The sequence below is a fragment of the Dichomitus squalens genome, assembly GCF_000275845.1.
Source record: "Dichomitus squalens LYAD-421 SS1 unplaced genomic scaffold DICSQscaffold_9, whole genome shotgun sequence".
Taxonomy (NCBI): Eukaryota; Fungi; Basidiomycota; class Agaricomycetes; order Polyporales; family Polyporaceae; genus Dichomitus; species Dichomitus squalens.
The window spans coordinates 753,098-777,941 of record NW_006766891.1 but is presented as its reverse complement, the minus strand read 5'-3'; the positions used below and the strand labels follow the sequence as shown (position 1 = coordinate 777,941).

General features: G+C 56.9%; 7 protein-coding genes across 7 annotated transcripts; 4 read left to right on the top strand and 3 right to left on the bottom strand.

Moving 5' to 3' along the window:
- Positions 1–495: 495 nt before the first annotated feature.
- Positions 496–2,362, bottom strand: DICSQDRAFT_135653 (uncharacterized protein). The gene is made up of 4 exons (XM_007364685.1): positions 1,855–2,362; positions 1,716–1,793; positions 1,077–1,659; positions 496–1,024 (listed from the first exon to the last, which is right to left on the bottom strand). The coding sequence occupies exons 1-2, from the start codon at positions 2,131–2,133 to the stop codon at positions 1,728–1,730; spliced, it is 345 nt and encodes a 114-aa protein (XP_007364747.1). The 5' UTR covers positions 2,134–2,362; the 3' UTR covers positions 496–1,024; positions 1,077–1,659; positions 1,716–1,727.
- Positions 2,363–3,753: 1,391 nt separating this feature from the next.
- Positions 3,754–7,870, top strand: DICSQDRAFT_160989 (uncharacterized protein; the record flags this gene model as incomplete). Its single annotated transcript, XM_007364684.1, has 3 exons — positions 3,754–4,964; positions 5,106–5,973; positions 6,038–7,870. The coding sequence occupies 3 exons, from the start codon at positions 3,754–3,756 to the stop codon at positions 6,158–6,160; spliced, it is 2,202 nt and encodes a 733-aa protein (XP_007364746.1). The 3' UTR covers positions 6,161–7,870.
- A 1,995-nt stretch (positions 7,871–9,865) lies between these two features.
- Positions 9,866–12,196, bottom strand: DICSQDRAFT_135649 (glutathione reductase). Its single transcript, XM_007364683.1, has 7 exons — positions 12,104–12,196; positions 11,931–12,050; positions 11,715–11,793; positions 11,646–11,662; positions 10,673–11,589; positions 10,221–10,525; positions 9,866–10,086 (listed from the first exon to the last, which is right to left on the bottom strand). Exons 2-7 carry the CDS (start codon positions 12,009–12,011, stop codon positions 10,067–10,069), a joined length of 1,419 nt encoding a protein of 472 aa, XP_007364745.1. The 5' UTR covers positions 12,012–12,050; positions 12,104–12,196; the 3' UTR covers positions 9,866–10,066.
- A 412-nt stretch (positions 12,197–12,608) lies between these two features.
- On the top strand, positions 12,609–17,636 carry DICSQDRAFT_160987 (uncharacterized protein). Its single transcript, XM_007364682.1, has 11 exons — positions 12,609–12,703; positions 12,787–12,830; positions 12,906–12,958; positions 13,026–13,456; positions 13,536–13,544; positions 13,598–14,810; positions 14,870–15,229; positions 15,301–15,328; positions 15,404–15,630; positions 15,660–15,734; positions 15,931–17,636. Exons 9-11 carry the CDS (start codon positions 15,550–15,552, stop codon positions 17,431–17,433), a joined length of 1,659 nt encoding a protein of 552 aa, XP_007364744.1. The 5' UTR covers positions 12,609–12,703; positions 12,787–12,830; positions 12,906–12,958; positions 13,026–13,456; positions 13,536–13,544; positions 13,598–14,810; positions 14,870–15,229; positions 15,301–15,328; positions 15,404–15,549; the 3' UTR covers positions 17,434–17,636.
- Positions 17,637–17,794: 158 nt separating this feature from the next.
- On the top strand, positions 17,795–19,036 carry DICSQDRAFT_135646 (uncharacterized protein). The gene is made up of 2 exons (XM_007364681.1): positions 17,795–18,014; positions 18,072–19,036. Exon 2 carries the CDS (start codon positions 18,142–18,144, stop codon positions 18,844–18,846), a length of 705 nt encoding a protein of 234 aa, XP_007364743.1. The 5' UTR covers positions 17,795–18,014; positions 18,072–18,141; the 3' UTR covers positions 18,847–19,036.
- A 799-nt stretch (positions 19,037–19,835) lies between these two features.
- On the top strand, positions 19,836–21,007 carry DICSQDRAFT_135644 (uncharacterized protein). Its single transcript, XM_007364680.1, has 3 exons — positions 19,836–20,279; positions 20,348–20,892; positions 20,946–21,007. Exons 1-3 carry the CDS (start codon positions 19,910–19,912, stop codon positions 20,994–20,996), a joined length of 966 nt encoding a protein of 321 aa, XP_007364742.1. The 5' UTR covers positions 19,836–19,909; the 3' UTR covers positions 20,997–21,007.
- Positions 21,008–22,617: 1,610 nt separating this feature from the next.
- Positions 22,618–23,653, bottom strand: DICSQDRAFT_169058 (uncharacterized protein; the record flags this gene model as incomplete). Its single annotated transcript, XM_007364679.1, has 2 exons — positions 22,618–23,431; positions 23,484–23,653. The coding sequence occupies 2 exons, from the start codon at positions 23,651–23,653 to the stop codon at positions 22,618–22,620; spliced, it is 984 nt and encodes a 327-aa protein (XP_007364741.1).
- Positions 23,654–24,844: the final 1,191 nt, after the last annotated feature.

The window sequence follows — 24,844 nt, the reverse complement described above, 5'->3', positions numbered from 1 at the left end:
CGGTAGGGATATAAGGTGTGATAGTGCTGCATTGCTGAATCCCAGCTACTAACTGCTGGGGTCACCATAGCTACAGCCTGAAGGATGTCCCGTAACAATTGCGGTGTCACTGTATATTGTATGCATTAGTGGATGTGCAAACGGGCAGAGATTGCAGATTGTGTGACTCACTACCATTGTTGCGCAACGTCCAGTTTGATACCGATTTTGCGGCCCAGAGGGTGTGCTGCGCGGTATTATCGGATCGATTATCTTGTTTGCGCTGCTCTGTGAAGTCACGGTAAGTAGCATTAGCATCGATAAACTGTTTATACTCTAAAAGGGTATAACGGCGTAGGTAAGTACGAATCTTATTGTAATTTGCTTTGGAACAGCTTCGAACACCAAATTTCGTACAAAAGAACTTTGCGACATCACTGATTTTCTGAGCGTCATTCACAAAGATTAGAAGGTTCACAGTGATGAGCAGTACTTCAAAGAAGGAATACGTGGAGGGGAAGTCAGCCCAAGTCGGGTCTGAACTAAGGTTAAGTTGATTATCTGAAGTAGAATCGTGAGATGGTAATGTAGTGGAAACATTAGTTACAGGTGCGTATGGGCCGAAAAAGGATATATCACCATCGGAGGTGTGTGGCAACTTCGGAGAGGAAAGTGACGGAGACACATGAACAATCGAAGCCGATCGGATGCGCTTCGAAGGGGAGGTACTAGCTATATCAGCAGCATCGAAAAAACCAAGTGGTCGCTTCCCAAAAGTGCGACTAGAGGCCCATGCTGGAAGACCAAGGCACTGCGACTCCGAAAGTCCCTTTGTCCGGATGCAGACAACATCCTCACCCTGACCCAAGCGAAGTGTTACCCCAGCACCCATAGTGGGCCATGATCGAGTATCGCGGTTGAAAATTTGCGCCGGACAGACCTGCCCATTTGAAGAAAGCTCAGAAATGATGTCGAGAAGGTTGTGTGGGGTGTAGAGTGGATGATCCTCGAGATGGACCAGCACCTCTTCGGGATAACATTCTGGCTGCATAAGCAAGTGGTCAGTGTTGCGACACAATCAGGGCTAGGCAACAAACCTGGTTCCAGATCAAAAAGGTAACCGTCTTTGTCGTTACCCTATCCCCTCCAAGCTCCGAGCTACCATCCACCAGCCTGGTTTGTGCCACAGCCAACTCCTCTCTACGAGACTTGTGCTTGAGGCGGTCCGCAATCCCGACCTCAGCTGCAGCCGGCGCCCAAATGCTATGCAGCGGCTTGGCATGCAACTTGGCAGAGGGTTGCGGAGGCGCTACCAGAGATGAAGTGGAAGGCAATGGTGACGAGACCTCAGGAGTCGAGTCTGTAGGGGACGAAGTAGATGATGTTGAGAGGCTAGCTGATGTTGATAGTGCAGGGGAATGAAAGCGGGGTGGTTGGGATATGCTGCCAGATGATGCGCGCTGTGTAGATGTCGGAATCCGCTTGTGATAGCGCTCTCCGCAGGCAGGCGCGTCGAGTGGGCGGGCTGCGCAGCAGGCCCTACAGTACCGGAATGAGCAGTTCACGCCAGACTTCTTTGAACATGCATCGGTTGCACAAGTAGATGTTGAGCGCGTCATCTGCAACGTCGCTAGGCTGCCGATCACGGACAGAACAGGTGGCCAGCAAGCCGGAGATCAACTGCACATCACAATGTTGAGATGATTGTCGTATAATGAATGGACCAGCACACGCACCGTAATGCCGAGCTAAAGCCAGGTAATACCTGTCTCCGAAAACAAGGGACCTCCGAGTCCGAGCGTCCGAGTCTGCACCTAACGAAAATCGACAGAAGAGATCAATCATAGAACAGCATTAGACAGGAGACATACTTACGTCCCCCCCAGCCTGACCAGCGTCGCAGACGTGTCGGTGTGTATCCAGTAGGAGCGGTGGGGAGCTGGAGATGACAGGCGGGGGTATATATGACAAGGCAGGGAAGACGAGAGCCGAGGTGGCAGTACGGCCATAGCCGTGGCCGACTACGACCACGCGCGCTTGAAATACTTTTTTCTCTCCCGCGCATGGTCGCTGTCGTGGTCGGAGCCGTGGCCGGCTATGCATCAGTCGTGGCCGGGCTATAGCCTGGCTATAGCCGTAGCCGTAGCCGGCCATGCTGCGAAACCAACGTTCCCCACCCGCGACCCGGAGGTTCAGATATCTGGACCGTGTACGCGCCCGCGGTGCACGGCCGCGGCAGTCAGCTGGTTCGAACACAAACACCGGTGAGAGCGGAGCGATGAGATTGGCGGACTTTGCGTATACAAACGGGAGCGCACACGAGGATCGATCGCGATACAGGGCCGGGATGCGGGCTCGGGAGGGCAAGGCGACGCAGGGCTATCTGAGGAGATCGGGGTCATTCGGTGTGTTGGGCGTGTCTTCGTATGCTTACGGTCAATGGCACAAAACGCGCGGTCGCGGGAGTCAGAGTGTAAGGTTCGAGGGCCTGCGCTACGTACATGAAGGAGGCTGTGGAAAGGGAACTCGACGCGGTGTCTCGCGGTCAGTTCACACGAGGAAGACACAACGACGGTGCGGAATTGAACGTTCATGACAGGAGGGTGGGAGGCACTGAGAGCGGATGGAATAGATAGAATCGGACAGATGGGTTGATTGTCCTTCCATACAGCTGGGCGAAGGAGGCGAGGTGCTAGGGGCGAGGCAATCGCGGCGGAAGGAGAGCCTCGACTACAGAAGACAAGAAGCTTGTGAAATGAGCTTGTTCTATGGGTTCTGAGGAAGGGGGGCGTCACAAGACCGGAGACAAGACAGCAAGTCACCGGCGGTCACAGTACTTGTACATTGTGTAGCCCATCACAGCAGCGTCGGTCAGTTGAGGATCGGAGATGGAGAGACGGGGGGGCGCAAGGTCTAGATCAAGGTGTCGGGCTCGGGGAGGCGGGGGATGGTGACTCGAAGGAAAAGGCGGGCAGGGGCGGGCGCTGCTCGATCGATCGACAGCACCGCGTTTGCGGGGTACGCTTGCCAAGACGCCTACTTACTCGCGCACAGCATGATCGGCCCTGGATGAGCAATTAGGCGGCGATGGAGGGAGGTTGTTACTGCTACTGAATGGCGGATGTGCCGAAGCCATGTCGCGTCCGTGAGGGTATATTTCGGTGGCGGAGAGCTGCGGCGGTGGACGGGAGAAAGTCGGAGAGAGGACAGACGAGTGCGGCAGCGAAGACGCGTCAGACATATGAGATCTGGCGGTGAAGATGGGTGATGCTGGGAATCTGAGATGGCATAAGCGCGCAGAGGGGAGATGGAGGTGAAACGGCAAATTGCGAGCGTCGTTGTTAGGTGATGTTCAGCGATAACGAGGGTGCTCTTGGCGGAGAGGACGTCTTCGTGTGTCTGCAGACCGGCCTCTGGAGGCTGGAGACGGGGCAGGGGCGGTCGGAAGACACGTCGGAGGGCGAGGCGAGGAATGGGCAGAAGGGGAAGGAAGCGTGTCGAGTGGGAACGTAATATTTGGAACGCACGTGTTATGGGCATCGGTGCAGGAGGAGGACCCCAGACAGCGGGGTGCGAGTGGAGAGCTTGGCAGTGACTGCATGAGCGGGAGCGAGTGCCACTCTATCTTCTTTTTATCTCCTCCGTCTCCTTCACTCGTTCCTTTACCTACTTATCCTCCTTCTTTCCCTCTCAGTCCCCTTTCTCGACCCTGAGCCCGACTCCCCTGCCTGCTCGTCCACCTCATACACCAGCTCGACTGAGACAGAACACGACATGGCCACCCTTCTCATGCAAACATACTCTCCAGGGCCATTCAAGGGCATCCTCCTCAACCATTCCCCCGCTGCCTCGCCCTCCTACCATCCTGCCTCCCTCCCCGCCCTCATCCCCTCCAACTCCTCCCTCTCATCCTCAGCGTCCTCATCAGCACCAGGGGACTCATCAGACTACTTCTCCAAGTCCCCCTCCCCCGGCCCGTCTCGCTCGCCCGGAAATGTTCACCTGCACCCCCACAGCAAGCCCCGCAAAGGCTCCGCCCCCTCGACCGTCCGCCGCATCCGCTTCGCACCGCTACCCGAGCCCAGACGCGACGAGGACGTGCTGCCCCCCGTCTTCCTTGACGACGACGCCGACCCAAATCCGGAGCAGCTGACGATGCACTCGGCGCTCACAAGCGCCGGCGTCCCCTTGGCCGCGCCCGCAGACTCGGACCTGTCCAAACGGGCGCACAGCGTGTCCTCCTCGAACCCCACCGCGAGCCCCGCCGCACGCCGCGGCTCCCTCCCCACTGACTCCCTCCTCCTCGCCTGTCCGCAAGTCTCCCCCGAGTCCTCTGGCTCGTCCGACCCCGCGCAGGGCGAGGCGGCGCCTACGGCCGTCCCCTCCGAGTGCGGCAACGACTGGGACGTGCTCTCGTCGCCCACCCTCCCCGTCCTCGCGCTGACCCCGCCGCAGTCCCCACGCAAGGGCGGCAAGTGGTCGAAGATGCTCAAGCCGCTCCTGGGGCGCAACAACAACGCCGCGAACACGAAGTCGCCCCTCGGCCGCACGTTCTCGTCCGAGGAGCTCGCGACGATCAACGGCGAGGCTCAGCAGCAGCAGCAGCGTGGTCGCAGCAGCAGCCTGCTTCGCGCCGCCGTCTCGAGCCGCGATAGCAGCGTGAGTCGCGAGCGGGCCGTCGGGGGCGACTTCGGCGCGCCCCTCCACAGATGGACGTCCGAGGGCGGCCCCGGGGTGGGGCTGCCTGTCAGCAAGAGGAAGCGAGGGCTGCTGTTCGGGGGTGGGGGAGGAGGGAGTGGGGGAGGGGTGCCTCTGGGACGGACGCAGAGTCTGACGTCGCTCTCGAGCAAGGAGGAGAAGAAGGCGGCGAAGGTGAAACAGGCGCCGGCTGCCGCGGCGGGCGGGCGGAAGCCGACGAGGATGCTGAACGGGCGTGTGTACGGCGCGAGGCGGAACCCGAACGCGAACCCGTTCGCGAACGTCAGGTACGTGGCACTTGCCATCTGCCCCATCATCCCTTCCCAGGTTGCGGCTGTGCGTTTACCCTGCGCGCAACTCGATGTCCTTTCTCACCGCCCCCGCGTCTCGCGCTCGTGGGTGGAACGCTAACTTTGATTGCTCTGCAGAACCGATGAGCCTGAGTTCGTCGAATGGGGATACGGCGGGATGGGTTCTGTGAAGAACACCGCTGGCCAGTCTACAGTCTGGTCACGTGTACAAGCCGACAACAACGCTGCCGGTCTCGCGTCCAAGCGCAATGATGATGAGGACGACGGTACGGGCATGTCGTGGGTGAAGCGTCGTAAAGAGGAGCGTGAGCGGCAGAAGAGGGAGCGTGAGGAGCGCGAAAGGAAGGAGCAGCAGGAGCGCCAGAAGGCGATGGCCGAGGCGAACGGGGAGAGTGCGGACATCGAGATGAACACGGAGTCCGAGGAGGCGGCGACGGATGCGAAAGAGGACGAGGACGAAGACGAGCCGGCGGAGAAGGTGCGCGAGAAGGTGGCGGAGGTCGAGCTTGTGGAGGACGACAAGGAGAACGTACCGGCGACCGCGATTGCCACCCTTCCTTCTACGCCCGGTTCCTCTACGCCCTTCGCGTCCGACGCTCAGCGGCCCCATCTGCACCTCGAACACATCACGCAGGCCGTCAACATCCCCGCTCCCCACCACCGCCTGCACCATACTCACTCGCTCTCCCACTCCCACCCGCATTCGCACAGCCATGCGCACCACTACCACAGCCATTCCCACTCCCTGTCGTACATCGACTCGCGCGAAAGCGGCGAGACGGCTCGTCCATTTGTCCATCCGGACGCCGCGGCGGACCCGAGCGTCGCGCTGCTGGAGAACGAGATCGTCGAGCGGGGAAGCGTGAGCAGCAGCGGCGCGAGCGCGATGAGCACGACGAGCGACGACCCCGAGGACGAGGACAGCCCGAAGGACACCGACGGCGGCTTCGCCAACGACGAGGAGTCCGAAGACGAGGACGAGGAGGTAAGCTGTTGTTCCGGACCGGGTATGTGCTTACGGCAGGCACTCACCTCGCGTGGCTATCTAGGAGGGGCGTCGTCTTACCGCCCTCGGCGCAGGTGTGGAAAAGATCGCGCGACACCACAAGGACGACCAGGGCCAGAGTGCGAGTGTGAGCGCGGTCGGGACGCCCATGGAGTCGTCGAGTTAAGCTCGATCGTCGCCGTATGCGTTCAAAGTCCCGTCTCAGAATTTCGCCGGTCCACTCCCCAACTCCACACCCTCATATACTCTCGCACCCGCACGTCTGCCCGCTGGAGACATGCGCAGATCGCGTGTCTTTGTACGGCATAGACGTGACATCCGTCGCAACGCGATTCATGGCTCCCCCACTGTGGACGATCCGCGGGCGTCACGGCGCACCCCACTCCAGGCTCCGGCTTCGAGCACGAGTAGGGGTAAGCGGCGCGCCTGGTCGGCCAACCGTTGGCGAGGTATTCGTCGCTCCGCTCAAATTCGTGCGCGCGGCATCTGGAAGATGTCGCAAGTTGTTCTCTCATATTCCCCGCATTATATGTATACTCAACTTCGTCCTTGGGTCTTCTTATCGTCCTCGCTGTGACATACCGGCTCTCCGCACTCCTTACCATCAGCTTATATACTCCATCCAGTGTCCGCTGTATCGCCGCTGGACGCGCAGTCGGCCAAAGCTCTCCTCGTGTCCGTCCCTTCCTTACTTCCCTGCCGTTCTCGTCCTATGCTACCACATCGCCGACGTCGACATTCGTCGATCCCGCCGGGTCTAATCTTCGCCTTCGCCTGTGCATATTGGATTCGTGCTCATTCTCCTCGTTCCGCTCTTCATGCTCCTCATCCGTGCCTACGCTCCAATCCCCTTCCCTATCGCATGCACCGACCGTCCATCATCAGCTCCCCGCTGTAAAAAGCCGCACAGGCAAGCACGCTGCCGCGTACCCATCCCCTCTTACTTATTAGTCGTCGCTGTCTCACACTGTATCATCCCTCGCAAGCCCTCGTGGCCCGTCATATCATACTCGCTCGGCGTCCTCGCTCGTATCAACCCACATACTATATGGCCCTCTCTCAGGCTTTACTCGTCCTGGCTCCTCCACCCGCATACATCATGGGTCATGGGTCGCGGCGCCTATCGCTTGTACCAGTATAATGCCCCCGCCCCCGCACTCCATACTTCGTCGTTGCACTGCTGCCGTGCAAACCGTATCCCTCGCCTTCACGGATACCCCCATCCACTACCCCATAGTTCTGCTCCGCTTGCGCTTGCTGCGTCATTCCAGCCTCCACTCGTCCGTCCGCACTTTGCCTTCTTTGCCTCCTTCTCGACATCGTGCGCTTCCTCCGCTCTAGCACCATTGCTCTGGCTGCATCGGATATCCCATCGGATTGTATCATTGTGTATCATAGTTTCCTTTTCTCTGTGGATATTGGATGTATCGTTTTTCACCACCCTTCTTCTCTCACCGTCTTCCCGTGCTCAGGGAGCATCTATCCGCGGTCTTCCTCGCGTACGTTCCACCTTCCGTGATCATCCCACATTCACGCTCGATGCTCTCTTACTGCTCATCGTTCGACTCATCCCCTCCCCCGTACCCACCCCACGCACGTGCTTTGTGATATTTATTTCATTCACTCAATCATCACCTCCCTCCTTCACTTTTCTCTCCTGGGCTCTCTGGTCAACCTTCCCCTTCCAGTACCGGTCCCGTCGCAGCGCCGTTATCCTCCCCAGCCTCGCTCGCTCTCCGTTCTTTTCTCAGCGCATCCGCCGTCGTTATCGATGCACTTGCTGCTCTCCTGTCGCATACATAGATGCAATCACCCGTTACAAGTACCCTACCCACCGCGTGCAGCGCGTATATGCGTGTGCACGCCCGCATGTGTTGCATTTAATCAGTATGCTCCGCTCTTGCGGGCGTTATGCCAGCCTTTTGTGCCCCAATGTTGTGAGAGGGGTGGGTATGTACAGTCGCAGCAAGCAACGAGCATATGATGCAACCCAGCTCAGTCGTCCCCCGCTTGTCGCTGTCAGACCTGCGAGAGGTGCAGCCCAGTGAGAACGTGCCGGATTCAGGTCGATTTGGGGCGTGTGAGATCGTATTTGGCTGTACATACTCGTGCTATGTCGATTCAGGTCGGATGGGCGGTGTTTAGCGCCCATTTGACGTCTGTGTTAGTCATATGGTCGCGAGATCGGACGTACATGTCTCTAAGGGCATGATGTCTATGCACGCTAGTATCTCTCTAGCTGTAGCTACGTAATGCCTTGGCTTGTGGCCCCGTAAGGCCTTAGCCTAGCTTGTGTCTGTCTCTACTATTGCGTGCGAGTCCGACCTCTCTCTGCCGTGTAAGGCTTCTGCCTCCTCTCAGTGCCTGCTCTCATCAGACAATCGAGCCAGGCATCCGCAGCCTTCTCCCACGGTTTCACCCACTATGGGACCATCTCATGGATGCCACCTCCTCCCAAACATTTCTACTGTGATTGTTTTAAGTACTGCAAGGTCCGGAGACACGAAGTCTCTGTTCTCTGGCAGTAGGAACCTGCCCTAAACATGGTGACGTCATTGTGGTGGAGTTGCACTAACTACCGCCGTCCTCCGCCTATTTTCTAATCTCTCTTCTTTCTGCTCGACCAACAGCCAATTCTCCCTTGGTGAAAATGCAGCACAGACACTGTGCAATGGTGTCACGAAGGTACGTTGGGGTTGGAGAGTGTTATAAAGGTGTGTCTTGTGGTCTAGAGTATGAGCACAAGGTGAGTTGTCGTGCATGATGTTGCCGTCGCAACACCACCCTAGGTGAGTAATGTCATGTTATGTATGTCAAACATTCTTGGAGGTATGTAGTTACCCAAGTTGCTACTGGTATGGAGGCGGCACTCACCTTCCCAGCGCATCCTCTCAAGTTCAACCTGGCACACACAGTCGCTTGAGGGGAGAAACAGTAATTGATTTACGATTGCATACATGCGCTGTGCAACATTCTCATACTGTCCTTCTCTAGCTCTCGACTCCTCCCCTGATGCTTAGAAATTGTCCCATTGTCTCTACCCCTCTACCACCGCATCAGCGAAATAGTGCACTTATGCTCGCTACGTATAGCGAGACCTGACCGCCTGCCTAATTGTAGCTATATTGTATCACATAGTCATACAAGTCTATACGAATGAATACAGATATTCCCCAAATATCAACCAATGGCGTGCTCTGCATCAAGACGACCTGAAACTATTCAGCCCGAAATTTCTCGAGCACAATCAATTGCTGACAATCCCCATCGACCCAATTCGACAGGATTAGTATTATATGGGGGGTTTGCACGGCGCTATACAACTCATTACGAAAACGGTCGTAAATATGGCAAGTGTTCGTGTGATTTCGGGTTGCCCGACTATATACGATCAAAATTGACGCATATCGACCTGAATCCGGCACGTTCTCACTGGGGGTGCAGGCCGAGTACGTACTTCGTCACAGTACGGTACCTGGCGCGTGATACGCAGCGCGCCCACTCTTCCACGTTCCACCTTGGCGGACGTCATGTGGGCCGACATGTCGACATCCTGCAGTTTGGGATACTCATCAATGCGAGAAGGTGCGAATTGGCCTCGCAGTCAGTGGATCATGCACCGGCAAGCCGCACTAATCACCCTCGAATGTACTGGTATCGCCTGAGATGTTTCCGCCGTTGGTGCGCATGTAGAGCGGGGGTGCGGGCTGCTATACAAGTTCGTCAAGTGCGCAGATGTCTGTGATGGTGCAGGCGTGGAGAGGACAGGATTAATCCCGTCGCCAACGAGATAAGTTACTTGATCGGATGAAACCTCGACGGGCGAGATAGCTACATAGCTGACGAGGGTCCGCACACACGACATCTCACAGTCGAAAGAACAGTCAACTCTATTGCTACAGTGTCTAGGGTACTACACCAGACCATACCGATGCGAGCTTCCGGCGCATCTTTGCTTCTCTTTCCGTTTCCTCGCCGTGAGTGCCAGTGCTCCACAACGGTTAGAATGACGTGTGCAGATCCAGAAGCCTAAGCCGTTCCTCCCCCACAGAGCGAGCTGCACCGATGCGCATCACCGCAGCGTAACGAGTTCTGCAGACAAGGATTATAAGATCAGCATCTGTACCCCAACACCACCACGTCTCCCCCGAGCCACAATACACAATCCAAATAGGAAGGCGAGGCCCAGAGCGCAAGAACACAACACCCAGAAGGACACAACTCACCCTCAGCGCTCGTCGGGTGGATCGCGACCGTGTTGTCCAGATCCTCCTTCGTCGCGCCCATCTTGAGCGCGACGGCGAAGCCCTGGATGACCTCGTCCGAGCCCAGCCCGATGATGTGGATGCCGACGACGCGCTCCTCGGGCCCGGTGACGATCAGCTTGTACACCGTCGGCTCCTTGTGGTGCTCGTCGACCATCGAGAAGTAGAGCGCGCGGAAGGAGGACTTGTAGACCTTGACGTTCGCGTCGCCGTACTTCTTGCGCGCCTCGGGCTCCGTCAGGCCCACCGTCCCGATCGTCGGGTGCCTGCGTGGCGCGCGGGGTGAAGAGACAGAAGGGACAAGTCAAGTCCGAAGGTGAGTATGGAGGGACGAAGGTTAAAGATGAGAAAATGGGGTGCATGACGTCAGCGTATCAGAAATGCAGACGAGAGGGTGATAGAGGTCCACGCACGAGAAGACGGCGGTAGGGATGTCCTCATAGCTCAGCTTCTGGTCCTTGAACTTGGCCGGGCCAAACAGGCGGTTCGACAGACGACGCCCAGCAGCGATCGCGACGGGCGTCAGCAGCGCCTTGCCCGCCACGTCCCCGATCGCCGTAATTCCAGGCACCCCGCTCTCCTGGTACTCGTCCACGACGACGTTGCCCCTCTCGTCGAGCTTCACCCCGAGCTCCTCGAGCCCGAGGCCCTCCGTATTCGCGTGCCGGCCGATCGCCCAGAGCAGCGTGTCGACCTCGAGCTTCTCCCCGCCCTCGAGGTGGATGGTGAGCGTCTGGCCCTTCGCGCCCTCGACCTTCTTCACCTTCGACCCGTGGCGGAAGTTGATGCCGGTGTGCTTCATCCAGTTCGTGAGCGTCTCCCCGATGGTGGGATCGAAGTTGCGGAGCACCGTCTCCCCGCGGATGAGCATCGTCACCTCGCTGCCCAGCGTGTGCAGCACGCCCGCGAGCTCGACGGCGATGTATCCCGCGCCGACGACGGCGACGCGCTTCGGCTGCGCCTCGAGGTCGAAGAACCCGTCCGAGTTGATGCCGAGGCTCGCGCCGGGGATGTCGTCGTCGCTCGGGATCGTCGGGCGGCCGCCCGTCGTGACGCAGATGCGGTCCGTCTTGAGCTCGTACGTCGTCCCGTCGGGGCGCGTGACCTGGACGGTGGTGCGCGAGGTGAGGCGCGCGGTGCCGTGGTGCAGCTCGACGCCCTCCTTGGCGACGTTGCTGTCGTAGATGCCGTTCAGGCGGCGGATGTAGGCGTCCCGCTGGGGCTTGAACGTCTCCCAGTTGAACTGGGGCTGGCCGATGCCGGGGCCCTTGAACTGGTAGCCCTCGGCATGGCGGATCTTGTCGGCGATGTCGGCGGCATGCCACATGATCTAACGGGAAGCGTGAGCTCGAGTAGGCGGGCTCATCTGAGCGGGTGGTAGCGCACCTTCTTTGGTACGCATCCTGCGAGGTGGATTGTTAGAGGAAGTCGGGCTGTAGGGACATGAGCGCTCACCAACGTTCACGCAAGTACCACCAAGCCTCTCACTGGCCTCGATGAGGGCGACCTTCGCACCATAGGAAGCGGCCCTGCGCTACAAACAGGCAGCGTTGAGCAGATGTTCGCGGTCAGGCGTCTCGTGCATATATGGGCGCCATCGGTACACCACTGCGCTCTGTAGCCCCCCGGCACCGGAACGCGACGCAGATGTATACGGGATCACAAACTCACCGAGCCGGCGACACCACCGGAGCCTCCTCCAATGAAGACGATGTCGTACTTTTCATGGCCGGGCTTGGTTACGGGAGGCATGGTTGCTGCTGTGGTACCTGTGGAGAACGCGCGTGTAATCTGTCATGCCCGGTCAGCTGCAGGTAAGGCGAGCGCAAGGGGAAGCAGCATACCTGAAGGAGGCGTTGGGACGCAATGGCGGAGCGGGAGGCAGGTGGAGCTGAGATGGGGAAACGAAAGACGATCGATAGAGAAGCCAGGGTGGGAGTGTTATATCCGCGCGAGAGGCAGGACCGCAGGCTTGAGGTAGAGTAACGGATGGATAAGCAGCTCTCTAAGCTCGCTCCCCTCCAAAGCATGGCGCAACCCCGGCGTCTCTTCACGCGTCACACCGCGATCACGTGTGCTCGCTTTCCCGGTAGTAGAGCTCATCAAGCCTTACCCATCGTCCACCGCCTCTGCCTGCCTGTCTTGTCATACGTGCAGTCTCTGTCCACTCCCGCTGCACATGTGGCTGCAAGACTTTGCCCTGTCCTTGAGTAATCACAGCTAGGACTGTTCGTGCCCAATCAATGGCCGGCGGGGCGTGCGCCGCGCGCAGTGGATTCACCGGAAGAGGAGCCTCGAGCGGAGCAGGGCAGAATTCGGCCTCCGTGCGAGCATCCCAGAAAGCACTCTCAGACCAGTACACGTCGCTCTGTGTGATTGGGCCGCCCAGGCCTCCACAGGACATCGATTTGGGGATAGCAGTACCTATCGGCCCGTACCTGAAGGTGAGTGGCTGCCTACGTGACCCGAGCGCTATCAGGATCAGAACAGCGTCATCCATCGAAACCTACGCTCGACCCGCTTAAAGCCGGAGGCTGCATACTGGACGCTTGGAGGGCTTTTGCTGATTGGGTACGCTCGAGATTCCTCTCTTTTCACGTCAGTGGAGAACCTGATGGATACGAGGATACATATGTTTGTGCTCAGTTGACCTTCTCTGGTTCGTGGTCAAGGACGCCTGACGGCTTTGGGCGGCTGGCGTGAGTACGCAACTACTCCGGCCATCCTCTTCCTCCTCAACCGGCTTATCGATCTTGTTTCATATAGCTAGGAGAGTTACGGACCAGGCTCGGCGGCCTATCGGTATCACCACAATCCAGCATCTCCTTGACTCGAATTGTACCGTTTTCTGTCCTCCCGGTCGCCCACATGCGAAAGAGGGAGTCGGCTCGATGCTGCATGTCATTCCCTCGTAGTATGCGCCAGTTGCATTTCCACGGGTGACGGGTCTCCATCGCTGTACAGTACGCCCTCAGACAGCGGATAGCCAAGGGAACGCGCCGGACCCGGGATCCATCATTGCGAGAAGGTCCAGCGAGTTCCTCCACGTGTGTCATGCGCAGTGAACGAAAATAGTCACCTAGGGAGGGATGCGTCATTACTACAGCAGGGCACAATACAAAAGCACGCGGATTGGAGGAGGGACGTCGGACGCTGGCAGGGTGCAGACTGCGATCTACTGGTGTGGGAAAGTGAGAGTGAGTCTACCTGGGGGCGTCGAATAGCAACGGTATGCTTATGTCTGCCATCTCCCGTATGGTACCTCCAACGGCACAGCATGAAGAGGTAAGGCAGAACGTGCACACCAGTTAGTCTGTATTGAAGCTGATTTCTCCCAGTGTTAATTATTCGCCAGGTCTTACGGACCTATCGACGTCCTCTTCACGTTCTTCAACAGCTTTGAAGCTGAACTACGACGTCCTCCTGAACGTGGTTTCAGTGGGGATTGACCAGGCGAAGGATGCAGTCTCCCTCATCGGCACGTGTCGTCTCCTATACCGCGAAGGACCCAAGATAGCTCTCAGGAAGCCTGTCAACATATGCGGCGAAGAAGAACTCGCTTTGTTCGTCGACTTCCTCCGTGCAGACAACCTGACTCGCTGTCCATACCTCCGGCGACTCAGTCTCTGGGCATGCCACCCAGACGATGACGATGATCTTGCTCATCGGCTTGCTGAGACCCTGCCCCTTTTGACCGGGCTCGCATATCTGGAGCTGGGCGAAGCAGAAGAGCTCCTCCAATGTGATCCTGCTCTTCCCCTTGCTTTCGCTGCCCTCACCTCTTTGCACCACATTCGTGTGACGGGAGCCGATGGGGAGACCTGTCAGCTCCTGTCCGCCATCCAATCACCTCTGGTCTCCGCTGACGTTAGCTTCCTGGGCGACCGTGACGACACATTGTGGGCCCTCGTGGATGCCAGATACTGGGCCTCCTACCACCCTGTCACAGTCTTTGCGGGGCATGCGGACACTCTCGAGGAACTGCAGTGCAAGTGTTGGTACACGCCCTCAGACGAGGACGTCATACCTGAGGCGATATATCCAAGCATGCGCAAACTCTCAATTGTACTCCACGACGTCCCCCTCTTGATGGCTCCTTTCATCCGCGCATTCCCTAACCTAACCGACCTGCACGTTCTTACAGAAGACGATGGTGATGTAGACGCTCCTCATCACATGGAGCGCATGCGGGCTAGTCACAGAGTCAACGTCGCTCGGCAATCCCGCGCCGGGTGCGCATGGGAACGGCTGGAACACTTCAGCGGCCGTCTGACCGACCTCTACTCCATTGGCCTTATATCTCACATTCGCCGCGTAACGATCGTGGATCCTCTCGATAAATGGCCCAAGTTGGACATGCTCGCCGAGGCACTGCGCTGCGCGCGGCCTCTGCATCTCAAGCTCCACAGAGTGACTGGTACCCTGCTCGGAGACCCCGACAGAGGAGTGGTCGCCATGCTGCGGGACAGAGGTGTCTCCAACTTGATCACCTTCGACATGCAAGTTCATTTTGGCGAAGGTGACAGGGAGAAGGATTTGAAAATTGTCCTAGTAAGCATGCTCTCCGCTTGTCTGTTGTTGTGCATGCTGACGACCTGTTGTGCCGGTAGGAAGATCTGACGTCGGCGCTGGCCCGTCTACCACTGAAGTGCCTAGAACTCGCTTTCTACACGTCCGGCCTCGTTCCGACCGCGGAAGACCTCAGAGACTTTGATCGTCAGGGAGATCCGAGACCGATTGTCGCACCTCTCAGTCCGGCGGAGTGCTCTCTCAGCAGTGTGAATGTAGATGGCCTCGTGGCTCTTCTGACGGATCGGGTCTCCTCTCTCTCAAACTTGCTGCTCGTGTTACACAACTCTCGTGCGGAGGGCGAGACTGTGCAGGGGAAGATGACGAAAGGAAAGTCTCCTGGGCCTGGGCACGGACAATGGGAGAGCTGGATGCCTGGACAGAATGATGAATTTGTTTGAGTGCGTAACGAACTCTACTACCCAAGTCGCGCCTTGTCCCTTACTCGTCGCTTGCGCGGAATGTTCTGTAGAAGTAATGACGCAGCCGCATCTTGTGTAGTGCGTGTTGCGAGTGTCTTCGAGTGTCTTCGTTACCTGCTTTTCTGACCACGTGAATGACGTTTTTCCTTACAGGAAGGCCAACGGCGCCCGCTGAGGGCACGGTGTGGTACCGGCTAGCATGTACGGCGGAGTGGAGGATAGGGACATATTACACTCTTTTGACACTTTCAGGCGATGCAAGCCATGCTCACCAGCAAACAGCATCGCTAATCGATCTCATGGGAGTCAGCATCGTCAGTGAATCGGGATTCGTGTATAATTCTTCCGTAATCAATGTCTTCGCGACGTTTGATGACATAGTGAGCGATATGGACCGTAGGGATCATAGTCAAATTTCGACAGTAAATGGTTCACATGGAAGGAATACTCAGGACAGACCAAAACTCGGCCTTCGGCCTCAGAGGTCAGCGAGTCGAGCCGGAAGCTGCGTATTACTGCCTTTCTAGGAGACGGAGTTAGCTGAGCGCCGAACGGAATGCGTGTCCCGCCGGCCGCGGAACCTTGTTATACACCGCAGTGGCACCGACGCACCTCTCACACCTCGACCACCACTTCCTCAATCTCCGCCTCGCGAGCGTACTTCACGTTCAGCGATGCAGCTAGCGACATCTGGCTTCCGCGCCCTCAAGGGCGGTGGGCAGCCCCATTTTCCAGCCGGAGGTGGAAGACTGTCGCGCTCGATACACATCCCCGTATTTGCTCGGCCGCCCCCTAACAAACCGACAACGACTGCTCAGACCGTCTTCAGGAATGCTAAGACGGCCATCTCGCGCTTTGTTGCGCACCTCACTACCCCGGGCACGTTGCACTCATCCGTCCATGTCCCTTCGGGGATTGGAGCTCGTGCGTACCATGGCCCCGCTACCCGCATGCCGACCATTCAGGATCGCCTCTCCTTCCCTGCACGGCAAATACTCTCCAGGCCCTTAGCCGTACCCTTCCTTCCTCGCCCACCAACCATCCCGCGGCACATCACTCAGGTCGGCTTGGGTACGGCGCGGAACTTCTCGACTGGGCGTCCTATCTTCCAGCACCTTGTCGAGAACGTTCCGGTGTACGCGCGGTCCTTTAGCGAAGTTGACTGGGATCTACGCATCAAGGAGGAGAGAGAGCGGTTGCGGTTGGAGAAGCAGAAGGCGAAGCGTGAGGCCAAGGCGGCGAAGAAGGCTAAGGTCCCCTTCCGCCCCATTCAGCTTAACGTCGTCCCTACTCCAGCCCCGAGCACTGTCGAGTCCGAGAAGGATGAGCTCGACCACTACTTCCCTGCCCCTGCGGCCCCCGAAGTCACCACATACCTCCTGATTCCCCTCGCGCCCACTCCGACGTCTCGTCTGCCCCTCCCACTTAACCCGCCGTCCACGTCTGCACACCCCCTGCTACCGTTCGATGTCATAGCATCCATGCACGCTAGTCATGGTACACATGCGCTACGGGTCTCCACGGTGTTTGGGCGCCTCGATACAGCTAAGGTTTTCGAAGAACCTGGCGTTCACTGCGAGGCCCGAGGAGATCCGAGCGGATTGTGCACGGTGCTCGAAGTGCGTTTCGAGGGCTGGACCGTCAACAGAGTTCGCGGGATTCTTGGAGAAGCGGGCACGGGATGGTGCGTTCTGGAGGAGGTATGGCGTGACCAGGAGCACACTGAAGCTGAGGAAATGGACGCGACGCTCGAGGCACTCAGCGTCAGCGAGGCCGATAGTCTCAGCCGCGACCTTTCGCTCTCTGGCCTGTCAGAGTTGAATGGCAGCTGGGGTGCGTCAGACCACGGCATCGACCCCTCCCGCTCGTTCGTTCTGCCCACGCTCGACTTCTCTGCGTCTTTCCCGGTTCCTGCTTGGTCGGCCCCGCCCCCCCGCTCGCCTTCTGGCCTTTCGACACCCATGTCTGACTTCGAGTTCCACAATGCGTGGACTGAGATGGACGACGGAACGAGCTCTCCAGGTGGTTCCGGGTTTGATGGGGATTCGGATGTTGAGTCGGCGGGCTCGGATTGGTACGATCTATCACGCGCACCGTCTGTTACGGACGTCCGATTTGGCTTCAGCTCACAGTTCTCGGAGATGATGCATGGTTCCGAAGGACCTCGCGAAGAGCTGTTTTAGATGGCATCGCGGTGTCGTTCGATCTCACATCTGCTTGTGGCTGTTATGACCACTGTACACCCTCATTTTTCTTCTTCTTGAGTTTCCTCTCTGTAATATACGTCTCGGAACGACCTTCAATGGTATACAGAGCTCGATAAATGCCCATCGTCGGCACTAGCCAAGCGAGGTGAAAGCGTTGTGGCTAGCCAACGCTCGATTGTCCTGGTCAGCTTACACACAATTGAGCGAGTCATAAGGAGACGTAATCGTGGGAATCGTGCCACTTAGCGGCTCAAGTGTTCAGTAAGTAACCGAGTCAAGCAGCTTGCATTATGCCACAATCCTGCGCCTGACCTTATTACTGTACCTGGCCCGTTATGATTAGTCCTCGCACGCCCATTGCCCCGCCGCACTTTCTCTCTAACCACCAATATGACTGAAGCCACTCGCGAAGTCTCCTTCTGGCTACCCGATGACCTCTCATGCTGCCATCATTGTGGAGCAAAAAGCAAGAAGGACAAGCTGAAACGATGTGGTGGTTGCAATACGGTTATGTACTGCAGCAAGGAGTGTCAGAGGCAAGCATGGCAAGCACACAAGTGAGTGCATCTTGTCTTTACGGTATCTCACGCATTGATCGCCCATGGTATCGGAAGAGTTGGCTGTCGTCAGCAAGGGAGGATACAGAATCCGACTGAAGAACGCCGCTTGAAGACCCTCGAGTCCATGGGCTTCCCTACTAGCGTCTCGTTCGCACATGCCCTCAAGGACTGGGCAGAGACGCACAGATGGTCCTTCACGACGATGACGAAGGCCACCGTCCTCCTCCATGGCGGGCCCGAAACCCTCATGCTCGATACCTCCACGCCCTGCTTCATGTCGTACACCATCATCCAGAACCAGCATAGCGACGGCTCTCCAGCCACCACCTTCCGCGTCGACTCTGTTGCCATCATCACCCCCGATGACTACAAGAACGACAACGGGTTCCTATTGCGCGCATGGGAGGACGCAGAGGCCGGTCGGATGGCGATGGATGCGAGCTACCGCAAAGATCGCAATCCCGCCTTCGCTGGCGTCATCTCCGTCGTGTACATCCTCAAGGACACGGGCATGGCCGTGCACAACCAGCACCCGGTCTACCGTGCGCGGCGGGGCCCCCTCGACGAGGCGACGAAGACGATGGTGCTGGATCTCATGGGGTTGTGCAAGGGCAGCGTCAACGCCGGGTGTTCGCTCCGCACGCCGAACGATTACGTGCACGTCCCGACCCCGGGGCTGCTGGTGCGCGCGAAGAAGACGTGGGACTGGGTGCCGCTCATGAAGACACCGGAGACGTGGAACAAGCTGGCGAAGCATCTGCTGCCGCTCTACGTCGTGCAGTCGGGCCTGCTCCCGAAGGACCTTTTCGAACGGTTCGCGATGCTGTGATCGCCTTGGAGGCATTGGTTATAGGGTAGGACGTCTCGTCCATCGGAAGGAGGCGACGCTGATCCGTTGCGATCGAACAGGTTTGGCACATCGGAGAGGGAGCTTGTTGTACGCTTAGGAGGGATATGTTGTATCGATAACACCCGTCACAGATTGACAGCTGCGGTATGTAGTCTTAGACCAACCACCCATTACTCTCAAGTGATTTATATATGTCTTGCGGGGCGATGCTGTCTTTGAGTCAAAACATCAGGTAAGTGCTTCATAGCACTCATTTCACTAACGATCCCTGAGACCTAAATTGGAGACTGTTGTCACGACGGGATTACACGGGGTTGGGGCGAGGCACTGCGCACTTCCGTTGGCGTCTCCAATCGTCGTTGCACGGAAAGGGCGTCGGGAATCGAACTTTAAGTAGGGGTTGGCACGGGGGTTGGAGCGTGGCATTCGAGGCACTGAAGCTGAGGTGTGTTTTAGTGCATGTTTCCCTCTAGTTGCAAGCGATAGCAGTTCAACGTTGTGCTCGCGCGTCGAATACGATACTACATTTCAGGCTCACTCATTTTTGCATTCACATCCCTCTGGGAGATACTTACGCACCACCACCGCGTCGCCAGACAGGCCTCCCGTCACATATCCAAATGATGCTCGCCGTCGCATGCTGCATACAGTTTGACCTGCCTGTCGACACTCGGTGAGATAGGGCACATGTATGCCAGGACAGAATGCTGAAGACCAGGAGCAACATGTCGGCTAAGTGAGAATTTCGCTGTGTAACGCCCGGTCCTACACTCAGGTGTTCGTCCTTCACAACGACGCACACTGGCTAAAACTTCCGGCTGACCCTCTCTATGCCATCCTCTGTGCTACTTGTTATGGCTAATTTTTACAGAACTCGAGGATTTCTACCTGGTCTACAGCGCTCACAATCATGTCTGGAGCCGATTTAGACTCTTAAACTTAAACCCCCGATGCACGGTGAAGCAGCGCCCCGCACGATTATAATTCTCCACTTCTCGTCGTTTCATCTGCAGGCCAACTCGCCATTCCATCCCCAATTACAATGGCTGAGCACTCAGAGAAGCACATCGACGCAAGCATCGCCGCCATCCGGGATCAAACGCTCTCTCCGGAGCAGGCGGCCAACGTGATCGCCGAGCAATGCAGGCAAGCCCTCAAGTCCGCGCCAACCAACGACCGGGTCACGCAGCAAGGCGACACTCCATGGCTAGAGAACTTCCTCTGGTTTTTCTGGAGTAAACTGGTCGAGCTGGCTCAAGAAGACTCATCGGTCCACGACCGCACCGCGCATGTTCTCGCCGCGCTGAAGGCCAAGGGCTCGGAGGGCTGTGAGGGCTGGAGGGTGTGGTGGTCGCAGACGAGCTGGGCGGAGCTGCCTCTGTTGGGTCCCGTGTCGCGTGAGGAGATGAACGGTATGTTAGCTTTCGCGCTCCTTTGCTCGTCGCCTTTATCCTGATCAGGCGAGTTGACTTCGTTCCAGGTCCCCAGCAGTGGTTCAAGCTCAGAGGCCCCGACTCCCTTGATGTATCTACTCCAAAGGCACAAGCACTCCTGGCAGGGGACGCCCCTACGCACGATGACCCCGAGACTCGCGAGGTCGTCAAAGCACGCCAGAAATGGCTGAACATGAATGCGTTCCTCGCCCAGCTATGGGCGCTCGGCGTCGTGGACGAGGCATTCTTCGGCATCAGCGCCATGATTGCAGGCCTCGAACCGCTCACGCTGGCCTCCACGAGGAGGCCTACGAGGGAGCAGGCGGGTGTCTTCGACGGGCCCCAGGAGCTGCTGATCGAGGTCGCATCGGTGTGGCTGAGGATCGCGGGTGCGCGGATGTATGCGTGCAGAGAAATTTTGGGGCCAAAGGGGGATCCCGACTGGGATGCGAGGCGAGGATGTCCAGGCCGGAGCGGTGGGACGTGGGATGGAGTGGATGGATACCACCCGGATCGGTGGCGGTACTGGAAGGGGATACTGCAGGAGGTGGCGAAGGGCGAATGGAGGACGAATGTAATCGAGGCTGCCCAGGTGAGCAGCGTTCTACTCGCATCTGCTATCGCTTGACATTCACTCCCGTATAGGCTGCAGTCGACGCCATGAATCAACTTGAACGCGAAGCTGTCTCTGCGTAAGGCTGTCTTCATCCATACGTGCTTGGTGATATGTTGTTGATATTCAGGAATGTTCTTGCCTGAACTGCTTGCATGCGTTGCTTTGCCCGCCTCCCAAGTCATAAGTCAACCCTCAGCTCTGTGGCTGTTCATCCGTTCAGTGTGTGGCATCATGCGTCCCAAACAGTATGAGCAAAACACCATCGACGTGGACAAAGCGGTTCAAACTTATGATGCGCAGTTGTTCATGCTCAAGAGATCACCGAGTTTCGCCCTTTGCGGCAAATTACGATGGTGGGGAGGCTAGGTGCAGCATAGGGACTTCAGAATCTATACTCAGAGGGGACACTGATCGCGATGGAGACCTGTCTACAGCGGGATCGTAGCATCTGCGCGATGCCCAGCAAGTCTAGAACCTGATACCCGGATCGCAGGTGCGATACAACGTCCACCAGCACATCCAACTCCTTCCATACTCGCTCACTTTGGAAGGATTCCGCCCAATAAGTGGATGAAGCCTCCTATACCTGATTTCCATCTGGCGTGACCATGCATCCGGGAAGCGGGATTGTCTGTCCTTCGTGAACGTGGCGATGTCTTTGAGGATAACGCGCATAGCAGATCCCTGCCCCAGCAGTAGCGATGGTGAGCGTATCTCGCCATGGAATGCGGGGTAGAAATGGGTCACGAAAATGTTGATATCCTGTACACTGACGACCGTCGCGCCCATCCCCTTGAACAGAGGATGAGAGCCATCAAGCTCGAAGACTTGCTCTCGTAACGGACTGGTGGCCTCCCATTGCTCGTAGCAGTCAAAGTCAATGTTCTTCAGCTCGTCAACGGCCATCCAGCGGTGATGGGACAACGCAAGGTGCATGATAGACTAAGCAGAGTCTGAGGATAATCTTAGACACCCCGAAGGGTACCTAGTGAACAGGACCATCAGAGCGCTTGTGCCAGAACCTTGGAGCTCTACTAGGGCTTGCACCTTTGAGAACGTTTCAATCGCCCATCGATTGGCTTCAGCAAAGTCTGTGAGTGCCTGACTAGAGCTGACGGTGTTTTTTGATCCGAAGCGGCGCGCTGCATCTACTCGTTCCTTCGACCCGGGCAATGCGTGGTTCCATGTGTTGTAGCTGCAAACACTCCTAGAAGGATGTAGGCGTGCAGTCAGTCGCAAGAAGAAGAAATATACACTACTGAACGCATGCTTAGAATAGCGTAGAGCCTTACATATGACGTACTTGTGTTTGGGTCATGCTGCCCTCTGGCATTCTTTGTTACGATACATCACGCTATTGCACCAGCACAGAACTTCAGCTGTGAGCGCTCTGGGGCTTTGAGAGACCAGTAGCATAGACGGAGCGTAGCTGAGGGAGTATTCCACAGACATGTATCCGAGGCCATGAGCATGGTTCTGTATTTTGTTCCATGGGAGATTTAGACGATACTTTCTCATTGCTGACCGTCGCCATTGGCTGTGTTGAGGATCTGAGCGTCGCTGGTTACTTACCTTTTCTAGTGCGCAATGTATTCCTACAGACGGTTCCCACACAAGCATTAGCTGTAGCACAGTATAGTAGATCTTTGTTTGACTGTAGCTGTACTCCCTCACGCCGCATAACGACGATAAGCGAGCCTGTCATAGCAACTGTACGATACCAAGGATATCCGGAATCGCATATCCCGACTTCAATCGTGAGAGGACGTCAATGACCAAGTCAAGTTCCCAACACCTGCGCCCATTCTCCATGAGCGTGTCCCAGCTTGAGAAGGAAGCTTCCCAAACCCAGCTCTTATGCTTCTGTACGAAGTGCCCCGGTAGCGGCATGTAATCCGAGGTATCGTCGCAACCGCATTTGAACGCCATGTCAGCATTGATACTCGCTTTTGTGATGGCGAAGACGTCCTCGACCATGGCAGGCAGACTGGCTATGTCTTGCGGGGCGAGATCAAGTATGGGGAGTGTGCAGCGGTACTGCGCATAGAAGTAGAGATCGCACATGCCAACGGCGGCAACGCGGAAGACGATTGTACGCAACGCCTTGAACTCGAGATTTTTCTTGTATCGCTCGGTCGCAAGCTCTCGCAATGAACCTGCCCGCGCCCATTCCTCGGCATTCCTTGCCTCGCTCCTGAAATCGTCGGGGGCAATCCAGCGATAGCTTGACATGACGAAGCTGCATGCCGGGTTGAGCTGACGAGAGTTCTTGGAGCACAGAAGATTGACCTGGAGCATTTTCGAGAAAGCTTCGTCGCTGTCGCTGGCAGAGTCCCCTTGCATGAGGGCCAGCGCCTTCGCGAACGTCTGGAACGCCCAATGGTTGGCCTCAATGAAGTCTTTGAGCGCTTGATGGAACTCGATGGCGTTCCTGTACCCGTAGCGGCGCACCACAAGCTCAGTTCGATCTGAGGTGGAACCCTTTCTGTCCTTCACGATGGGTCTGCAAATCTCCCTGGGAGTATGCAAAGCAACTTGGAATAAGCAGTATCTAATCGAAGACCCACTTATGCTTCGGCCAGGCTGCCTTCTGGCACTCCTTGCTACAGTACACGACGTCGGCACACCCGGCACATCTCTTCAGCTGGACATCTGTTCCGGGCGGCTGGCGACATTGAAAGCAGGTCCGCAACTGAAGAGATGGGGGTGTATCCAATGGCTTTCTGCGCGACGGCATAACGAGCGAAAAGATGTATAGACGCGTCTCAAGACACGGTGGTTCGGGGTGAAGAGACTCAAGCGCATCTCGGCGGATGCATATACTTGACACTGTAGCGATCTGGATCTGGGATGCTGCGGCCAGCGCCTATGATGTCCCGTTGCCGCAACGTTCAACTCGCACTGCTGCCAGGTGCGGCGACTCGTGACTTCATTACTTAGTAGTTTTGGCGGCCCTTGAGCCGTTGAAGCCTGGTCTTTTAGCGCAAATATCCGTCTATATCTTCCATAAATGCTCTCTATCAGGCTCTATGGATCTATTCAAGCCGGATCTGGAAGCCATGCTTGCAATACGGCTACGGTCAGATAATTCACGAGCTGTACTAATACTGATAGCTGGCATCAGGCTCAGACACGGCGGAGTACATTCACTGCGTGAAGCGCCATATTACGGTGGCGGGGAACATGCTGGGAATTTGCGTAATCCGCGCATATCACCCACGGATTCCCCAGTAAATCCCCCTTTGATGGGAATCTGGTGGGAACATGCACATTCTCTCCAGATTCCCTCAACATCCCCAACCGCTTGTGCAGATTTCTATTATAAGGGGGACTTGCCTGCCCAAATTTACTTATCCGTCCGCGATGACGTCGTCGTATGGTCCCATATCAACCTGCCATCGCGTCCACATCTTGACTTCGTACTTCTTGCATTCCCTCCGTATGCCTATCTTCCCCTTGGTACGTCCTGACCATTGACTCTCGGATGGCAGCTGATGTGTTAACATGCAGGTGTTCTCTCATAAATACATCTGCTGATCAGGGCAATAATACGTCTCTAGTGTTGCGTGTGAAGTCCCAAAGTCTGATGGCTGCCGCATCTAGTAGGTTGTCCCGCGTTTATCGATTGTCCTTGATTAAGACTGTGAGTACCCAGTTTCAACGCTACAGTGTACTGCTAATCCTTTCTAAGCAGAACTCAAATATCGACATGGTGAGTGCATATATGCATGTATTGCGCGTGCCATCTCAGCTGTGTCTGATGTCCAATTGTAAGCCAGTATCGCTGTGCTGGCGGCTACGGGTATGATGTGATTGGGTTAGGTTGATTGGGCCGGTCTGTATTATATATAGAGAAGTCCGGATGTAGCGTAGGAGAGTCGCCATTTGAATATATATTCATTTCGATCTAATTCAATCTGGCTGCCAA